Genomic DNA, 9,762 nt, shown 5'->3' with positions numbered 1-9,762 from the left:
TTGGTGGTTATGCGTGTCGCTAGTACGTACTGACTGGACTGAAAAATACTGTGTTTTTAAAAGAAATATAACATTCATAAAGAAAATCAGAATACTAGATAGTAATTAGTTTTTAACGTGAAGCCATGAGAGATTCTGATGCATTTGGATAATATTAATACGTTAGAGCAATGAAGAGCTAATCTGGCAGCCCTGTATTGAGCCATTTGGAGCTTTTATATCTTTCTTTGCTGCAGATGACCATATAACTGAGCAGTACTCTCAGTGTGATAGGACCAGGATTGAATCACCTGATTCAGTGTGCTAGATGTTACATACTCTGAACATTTTCTTGTAACAGCAATTCCCTTACCCATCGTAATAACAATATGATCTATGTGTTCTGACCATGATAAAGCTGCTTCCAATATGACACCTAGTAGTTTGTTTTTTTCACTTCCTCTACATGTGTTATATTCATCAACACATTCAACTGGGGATCATCAGCAAGCATATATCTAGAACCAAATACAATACATTTAGTTTTGGAAATGTTCAACACCAATTTGTTCATATCAACCCACTCAGACACCGTTCTTAGTTCACTGCTCAGTACATCTGTTAGCTAATTACATTCTGATGCTGCTATACATTGTAGAGTCATCAGAATGCATGACCACTCTTGCTTTGTTCATTACTGAAGGTAAATCATTAGTAAAGATAGAGTAGAGAAGTGGGCCTAGGCAACTTCCTTGAGGAACACCACAGTGTATATCTTTACTGTTTGAAAAGCTACCATTAAAGAACACTTTTTGCCTTCTCCTGGATAGATAGCTTTCCATCCAGGATAGAGCTGCAGACTTAAAACCATAACATTTGAGTTGACCTAGTAACAGTTCATGATTAACTACATCAAAAGCAGCACTGAAATCTAGCAACACAGCACCAACTAACTTCCTGTCATCCATACTCTTTAACCAATCATCTGTCATTTGTGCTAAGGCCCTGCTCGTAGAATGCCCTTCTTTGTATGCATGCTGGAAACCCGTTATCAGACCATTACATGAGAAATAATCCTTGATTTGTACAGATACATTTTTTTCTAATAATTTACTCAACACGGGCAGCAAGGTTAATGGACGACTATTAGGACCAGTGAATGCAGATTTTTGTATCCTTAGGTAGTGGAATAACCTTTGACTCTTTCCAGACTTCTGGGCACACCCCATACATCAAGCACTTCTTAAAAATATGAGAGATTGGTGTAAATATTTGGTTAGCTGTAACTCTAAGCAATTTGGCGTCAAGATTATCTGTACCAGGTGACTTGTCATCCGAAAGAGACAACAGCATCCTTTCTACCTCTTTCCTTTCTACTTGATGACATTTGAACCTGCATTGCCTCTCCTTCATGATACAATCTTTTATAAGGTTATATGACTCTGTCGGACCTGCGGTAGATTATTTTAGGGACAGCCTTTGATATTTTAGTTTTCCTAATGTGTGCAACCAAGTTATGATCACTGTAACCTAGTGCCACTGATACAGCTTTAGAACAATGTTCAGCCATGTTAGTAAAAATGTGATCGATACAAGTGGATGATATGAACGTTCTGGTTGGTGATGTCATAACTTGGGTCAGGTTACATACATTGGCAACAGAAATAAGTTTCTTTCTCATTGGACAGTTGGTGTTCAAAAAAATCTATACTCATATCTCCCCAAAAATATATTTCCCTATTTTCATCAGATACCTTATCCAACATTTTGCAAATTCCATCAAGATATTTCACATCAGCACTAGGTGGCCTATAGCAGCAACCAACTAGTATAGGTTTCAAATGTGGTAAATGCACCTGTACCCATAGTGCCTCTAATCCATTCAACATTAAGTCCTTACGTTGTTTTGCTGGAATATGATTCTGGATGTAAACTGCAACTCCACCTTCATATCTAGTTCTGTCCCTCCTGAACAAATTGTATCCATGTATAGAGATCTCAGCATCCTCAAAAAAAGAGTCCAAGTGAGTCTCTGATATTTCCAATACATGAATATTGTTTGACTGCACTAGACAGCATATTTCATGAATTTTGTTCCTTGAACTGCATATATTCAAGTGAGCAATTAACAGACCTTTCTTTGGTAGATTTACAGTATTTATATGTCCAAACACGAATCAGCAGTTGATCTGAGAGAGAGATAGTTAGTGTGTGTGAGGCTGGAATTACTTGTGTCTGTCGCTCCTCCTAACTCTATGGGAGGGAGGGTGAACAATCAGTTTGTCATACCTCAGATATGCTATGTCACCTCATTCTCTCGTTCTCTTGCATGGCTGGTATTAGTTCCTTTCTTCTTTGACAGACTGCATCTGAGAAATCCCCTTTAAGGCATTTGGCATTTTCAAGGACTGCAAGCTTATCCTTGAACCTGAGGAATTTCACTACAATTGGCCTGGGTCTGGTTCCATTTTCACCACCATTGGCACCACTAGTGCCCCCTGGTTTCCCAGACCGGTGAGCACGTTCCAGCTCAACCTGTCGATCAAATTGTAGCTCCTCAGAAAACAGCTTTCGAACTTTGTCCTTGGATTCAGCTCGTGTCTCACTTTAGCTCTCCTGGATACCATCTATTACAAGATGATTTCTCCTTGATTGTCCATCCAGGTAATCAGGCTTCCCAGACATGTTCTGGAGGCCCTCCCTGAATTTGGTGATTTCATTCTGCCTTCCCAGACATGTTCTGGAGGCCCTCCCTGGCTGTGGTGATTTCATTCTGCCTTCCCAGACATGTTCTGGAGGCATTCCCTGACTGTTGTGATTTCATTCTGCCTTCCCAGACATGTTCTGGAGGCCCTCCCTGACTGGGGTGATTTCATTCTGCCTTCCCAGACATGTTCTGGAGGCCCTCCCTGACTGTGGTGATTTCATTCTGCCTTCCCAGACATGTTCTGGAGGCCCTCCCTGACTGTGGTGATTTCATTCTACCTTCCCAGACATGTTTTGGAGGCCCTCCCTGACTGTGGTGATTTCATTCTGCCTTCCCAGACATGTTCTGGAGGCCCTCCCTGACTGTGGTGATTTCATTCTGCCTTCCCAGACATGTTCTAGAGGCCCTCCCTGACTGTGGTGATTTCATTCTGCCTTCCCAGACATGTTCTGGAGGTCCTCCCTGACTGTGGTGATTTCATTCTGCCTTCCCAGACATGTTCTGGAGGCCCTCCCTGGCTGTGGTGATTTCATTCTGCCTTCCCAGACATGTTCTGGAGGCCCTCCCTGACTGTGGTGATTTCATTCCGCATAGAGGAACAGTTTCTGGAAAGTGCATCCTGTGTGGTCTTCAATACATCCACATCCTTCTGTGTAAACTGAAGGCTTGTTATAATGTCTTGTACATCTTTAGTTAGGTCGTCCAGCCGTTTGTTGGTAGACTCCATGATCATTTGTATGAAGCTTTTAAAATTATTTTCCTGCTGAAGTATCATTTCCTTATAGAAAACTTTCTGCTTCTCCAAGAAATCACGTACCTGCTCAGCAGAGATGTGATCCTCGTCATTTTTCGGAGGCATGATATTAATGATAGTAGGACGAGTCCTCTATTCACTCTGTGAAATGAGAGACGCCAGCAGTAGAAAACTCTGGAAATCGGTGGTCCTAAAACCGAGACAAATTGAAGTACGGTCCTAGCCACAAGGGCTAACCACTTAGAGTGCTTGGTATCCAGCAATAGTAGCCCAGGTTGCCTAGCTTGATAGCTAGCAGCTAGGCTAGCTGCTTTGCCAATGTATTACCACCTTGTTTGAGCTAGGATCCCTGGACATATATCAACGGTCCCAGCATTAACACTAAGTGCGTCCCAGGATCCAGATATGAATAGGAAAAATATTGTAAACTTTTATTAGCTAACTGGGTAGTTTGTTGTTAAAGTAAAACAAACAGAGTCTCTAGTCTTGTTGTACTGCTCGTATTGAAGTGGAAGAGGTTAGCTAATTGTCAATTAAACACCAGGAACTGACCCACCAAAAACCTGAAGAGGTGGGAAAAGGGTGGTGGTTTTATCAGAAGAGTTAATAAGAAACATTCCTGCATTGGGGCTTTTCAGTTTCAGGTTGATTTAGTGTGAGTGGTGTGCAGGGCAGGCAGAGATCATGGCATTGACTATTCCATTGGTCCCATTGTACCAGGGAAGCTAAGATTCAATCATTTCAGCGTTAACCCACGATAACCATCAACTGTGCTGTGCCGGAGGTGACAGGTATCTTAGGTTGAATCTAGGCTGTGGCCTTTGACTGTCAGAAATGTTTTGTACCACAAAAATAGAAAATAAGTAATGGTAGTGCTTCTTCAGTGCCTACCTTTCTTGAATCACAACAACAACGCCACCCCCGAGAGACTATCTGTACATAAAGGTTCTCAGCATCTTACAAGTTCAAGTCCTGTAATCATTTGCAATATGTTCTCAAGAAGAAGAAATTCCTGCCTGCAAATTGCTTGCTTTCAAGCTTTCTCTATTTTATTTAAATACCAACATTCTTAAAAGCCAGTTTATGTAACTCTTAAGACCTTGGTAGCCCAATGTCATTGTTCTCATCGGTTGATTGGGAATCCATGGTGGCACCATTCAACGTCCAGTAAATATTTCCTCTAGCAACATTGAGTGACAGTTTGGAGTGTCAGTCTATTCAACAAATAGGCTAAGGCTATGTTTCCTCAAATCATTAGTGAAGCTGCATAGTATTGACTGGTTAGTTGCTGTCCATGGTCCTGGCGTGCTAGGAAACCTTACATAGCTGACATAAAGTAGCTACTCCCGACTGTAACATTAATAAAAGCATAGATGTGGTTCAGAACACCGGGCTCTGTTGCTGGGCTGTGCACTGAGTAAACCGAATACAAGTCTACTGTTGAATAAATACATGTATGAAATCAAACGGTTGAACATTTATTGTAAAAATAATCACGCACTTACTTTCCAAGGATAGACGTTTGTCATAATTGGTCTATTCCTGTGTTGGAGTCGTGCAGGGTCCAATATTGAAACTAGAAATATCGTAGTAGGCTATACCTCGTGCACCTGACGTCACATTATTGACATCAGTAGCTGTGCGCGAGCGAGCAGCCTGTAGCTTAAATACCAGCAGCAGCGGCAGGTGCAGAAACAACACAAACCAAAGCACGCTGTTGTGGGAAATGTTGGAAACTGCTCGTAGAAGAAAAACAACGCTCAGAAACATGTGTTCTGTGGTGTTGTAGGCTACGTTTATATATATATATATATTGCTTTTGATGTGTTTATAACTTGTGAAGAGACACTTCTGGAAATTTTCGGAAGGAAAGGGAACGTTTCTAAGAAGTTGAAGCTATCAAGCTATTTTGTTTCAGTTAGGAATTATGAATAATTCCGTCTATGGCGATGGCTCGAACATTTCAGAACTAGTTCAACCGCTCTGTGTCTCCCACAACCAAAGCCCTTTCCCGCCACTGCGACTGGAATCCAAATCGCTGGTCACTTCAGCCACTATGTTCGCTTTTGGAGTCATGGGGAACCTCATAGCCATTGTTGTGTTGTGCATCTCAAAGAAAGAGCAGAAGGAGACCACTTTCTATACGCTGGTTGTTGGAATGGCTATCACGGACCTGTTGGGCACCTGTTTCACCAGCCCGGTGGTTATCGCCACCTACATAGCCCAGAGGTGGCCCGGTGGAGAGCTACTGTGTGACTTTTTCTCGTTCTCTATGCTCTTTTTCGGCTCGGCTGGAATGTCCATTCTGTGCGCCATGGCAGTTGAACGATACCTGGCCATAAACCACGCTTATCTTTACTCCCAATACATTGACCGGACGACGGCGCGTTTGGCCCTCATGGGCATCTACCTGGCTAACATTGTGCTGTGCATCATGCCCAGCTTTGGTTTCGGGAAGCATGTGCGCCACTTCCCGGGCACTTGGTGTTTTTTGGACTGGAGGGCGACGGACCCCCTCGCTGCCTCGTACTCGTTTTTGTATGGCGGGTTCATGTTGGTGTTGATTGCGGTGACAGTTCTGTGCAACTTCGCAGTGTGTCGGTCACTTGTGGGGATGAGCCAGAAGACGCGGATAGTGAGAGCGAAGGTGTCCGCGCAAGGAGGCTCGCGGCGCGGGTTCCTGCCCTCCGTCACCTGCCCGTCAGCGGCTGAGATCCAAATGTTCTGGCTGCTGATATTTATGACCATCGTTTTCCTGGTGTGTTCCATTCCTTTAGTGGTAAGTGAAATGCTAATATTGGAAATGTAATTAAAGTTATTGTGCATGCATTATGTTATGGACATGAGTTTCAAATATGGCCTAAACTATCCAACACAGACACAAATTAATAGTATATTGCTGAAAAATGGTTTGCTTTATCCACATATACAACTTTTATGTATCAATCTGACAGGTGCGCATCTTTGTAAACCAGCTGTATGGTCCTTCCAGCATCTGTGCCGGAGTGAATCCAGATTACCGCAGTGATCTTATGGCCATTCGCTTCGCCTCGTTCAACCCCATTCTGGACCCCTGGGTATACATCCTCTGTAGGAAGAACCTGTTGGTCAAGGGCTGTGAGAGGATAAAGAAGACAGTTGGACAAGTCAAGGCGGGCCGCGGGCGTAATTTAGGCTGGGTTGGCACTAGCAGTCATCATTCACTCCCGTCGTTTGAACACAGCAACGAGACCAGTTACGCGTCATTACGCACGACCAACTACAGAAACGATTCGGAGAACAAGGTTACCACCAAAAATAAATCGTTTACAGACTTTACCATACGACACGCTTGGGACCTTGACACGGCGCAGGCGAACTTTCATCCGTTTAGTGTAGACCAGACTACCGTGATCGGTTTCGAGGCGGAGATAGCGGTGGTGTCCAAACCGGCCATGATCGCGTCACAGCTCGGAAGCAGCGAGGCGCTTCCGGAGATGTGCTCACCAGCAGGTCTTCATAGCCACGTCAGTAAAGTGGACATAGTCACCTGTACCTTCAGCACACTAAGCTCCTGTCAATCGGAGAAGTGCCTCTGATCAACTGTTTCCCAACAAACGTAAATGTTTTCATATAGACTTTTACAGCAAATGTCTGAGATGCTGAACACAGACAGCTAGACAGACACAGGTCATTTACCTTGATGTAGTCTACAGGTCAGATTACAAAGGCTGGGCTTCTGCACACAGGAGATTTTACAAAATGGACCCATTTGGGCCATTTTAAGATGCACTTTATGAATTTGTAACGTGATTGTATTATGATCATACTCTAAGGGGACCATATACACCTACTTGCCTTCAACACAGCATTATCTTTAGACTTTTTGAATTCAATGAATTTAAGAATTACATTTCTACACAGTCGTCCATTTTATTTGATCTTCTCAATATATTCAGATATCAGTCTTTGATTGATACAAATATGTATTTTTTCTGTCAAATGATGCGCACAACTTAATGCAGACAGACAATAATGCAATGGCTTAATAAAGTATTGGAAATGCTGCTTCTTTCTGTGCCATACCCGTGTTGCATGCAGGGAATATTAACTGAATGTACCAACATGTCCAACTTAGTTTTGTACTGTTTCGTATTTTTGATAACATAACTGTGAGTGAAGATGAACTTTCCTATTTAAATGTGTTTTAAAGCTATTGGAAAATGTATTGTGAGCTCTTTTGAAAAATATACATAATTAGTGTTGTGCGGAATTAAATCAGCTAAACAGCACACATTGTTTCCTGAAATATGTTTAACTAAATGCACTTCATGAGTAGTGTGTGAATGACATAACAAGCAAGTTCCGGAAAGCACACATTTAAAGCTGATCGAGGTTTAACAAGATCGGTTCCGACAACAGTTCAGAATCATGGTGACATCAAGTGACTTGTCATCAAGTTTTGTGGTCTAATTTATTAAATGAAGCATGGCTCCATATATGTTTTTGGTGTTGTTTATTGCCTATTCTTTTCCTGAGAACAATATCAATGAACACTTGTGTTGAGAGATCGTCAACCTAATAATGATCACACACTCTGAGACCATTGATGAAAAGTGTGAAGGAGTGTGATGCCCTCTTGAGATGAATAGTGTGAACTGAACACCTTTCGCTCCATGTTCCTGTATTTATATATCCAACCTGTAGGGAGCACAATAACACAAGGATGAGTACCTGTAAAACAGGCTCTAGCTGAAAAGGACTGTCTCCATGGGTAAATTTACAATAGTCTTAATCGCCTCTATTTCTGCATTGATCTGAACGAAGTGAACATGCGAAAGCAAAATCCCACTTTCTTGTGTTTTCTTTCCTGTTTCAGGTCAATGCAGATGACGGATTTAAATGCACCCCTATGATGGTGAAATATAGGACTCCCAACCCAGCAGAGGTGAAGCAAGGGTTATGGGGTCAACCTTAGAAAGAATAAGCAATCCATTGTATATTTAGAAATACTTCATTCCTACACAGAATAATGCCATTGTACAAAAATACAGGAAACCATTTAAATAATGATTATAATAATAATAACATGAATAATATTGACTGTAATATTGCTCTGAAATACTGAAACAACAAGGACATAACTCAACTAAGCTTGTAACCTGGTAAAGGTTTCCACCTCTGGACTATTAACTTCCTTTGTGTGAAATGAGACATACTGTATGTTGACGTCAGGGTTGGCTAGGTTACTTTCTAAATGTAGTTTGTTACAGTTAGTAGTTACCTGTCCAAACACTTTCATTTGTAAGGTAACTTTTGGATTACCCCAACTCAGTAAAGTAATCTGATTACTTTCAGTTACTTTCAGTTTACTTTCCCCTTAAGCAGCACTAGAAGAAGACAACAAATGAATATTACCAATTGAATGACATCTATTGCAGGATAAATCAATGTTAGAGTTTAAATAGCCCACCATATATGGATGTTAAATTTTACTTTATGGGTTGGTTATGTAGGCTTCTTCTAACACATTGCTTTCTACTGTAATACAGATAATAATACGATTTCGCTAAATCTTTACATTTAAAACCAAAGTCTGTCAGATTTTCAGTCATTCCAATTATCTTAATACCCCTTCATCTTCAAGAATAGGACTTGGATATATGGAAATATAGATGAGCCAAATTGTTTTACCTGAGCATAACCCAAAAACGAAGGACCTGTTGATTAGGATTTTGTTGTCATGGAGGACTGATTGGGCTCGTTGCTTCGAGTTTAAAAAGAAATGCTGCTCTCATGAAATCGCATGCTTTGAGCACTACCGAAAAATGAATGCATATGCTGCATTTAAAGGCCTATTATTTACGTTTTTGTTGGTGGCACTTTGATATTTCGATCATTTGCAGCTGTTTAATTTAATTAAATCTACTAAAAGTGTGCTAGTGTGAGCATGTGTTCATTTGACCTATGAACATGTTTTTTTTATCAACACGAATTATATTGTGCAATAAAATCCCCACTTGTGGTCTCCTTCAATTCAACTCGTTTTGACAATATGGAGCACAATACCATGGAGGAGTTTAGAAGGGAGGAACTCCTTTAAACTTGTATTCCATTGGCTGGGATCAGCACTATATATGCAGCTGTTGCAAGAACGCATTTGTCACTGGCTGTCAACTGGTCGCAAAAACAATGATTGATAGGCAACTTAGACTTCTTCAATTCCACCATTATTGTGTTAAAATACACATATACACGTGTGAACAGACATCCCCAACAACCACAATCCGTAAGGCAAATAGCGAAATGAGAGAGCAGCAGTGTGATTCACTTCAATGCACTA

The 9,762-nt window shown here is 41.4% G+C and overlaps 1 protein-coding gene across 1 annotated transcript; it reads left to right on the top strand.

Moving 5' to 3' along the window:
* Positions 1 to 5,367: 5,367 nt before the first annotated feature.
* Positions 5,368 to 7,140, top strand: LOC115169204 (prostaglandin E2 receptor EP4 subtype-like). The gene is made up of 2 exons (XM_029724684.1): positions 5,368 to 6,219; positions 6,395 to 7,140. The coding sequence occupies exons 1-2, from the start codon at positions 5,368 to 5,370 to the stop codon at positions 7,016 to 7,018; spliced, it is 1,476 nt and encodes a 491-aa protein (XP_029580544.1). The 3' UTR covers positions 7,019 to 7,140.
* The last annotated feature ends 2,622 nt before the right edge of the window (positions 7,141 to 9,762 follow it).

The sequence above is a fragment of the Salmo trutta genome, chromosome 31, assembly GCF_901001165.1.
Source record: "Salmo trutta chromosome 31, fSalTru1.1, whole genome shotgun sequence".
In the NCBI taxonomy this organism is placed as follows: Eukaryota; Metazoa; Chordata; class Actinopteri; order Salmoniformes; family Salmonidae; genus Salmo; species Salmo trutta.
The sequence above is the reverse complement of the archived record's forward strand: the minus strand, read 5'-3'. Positions and strand labels throughout refer to the sequence as shown.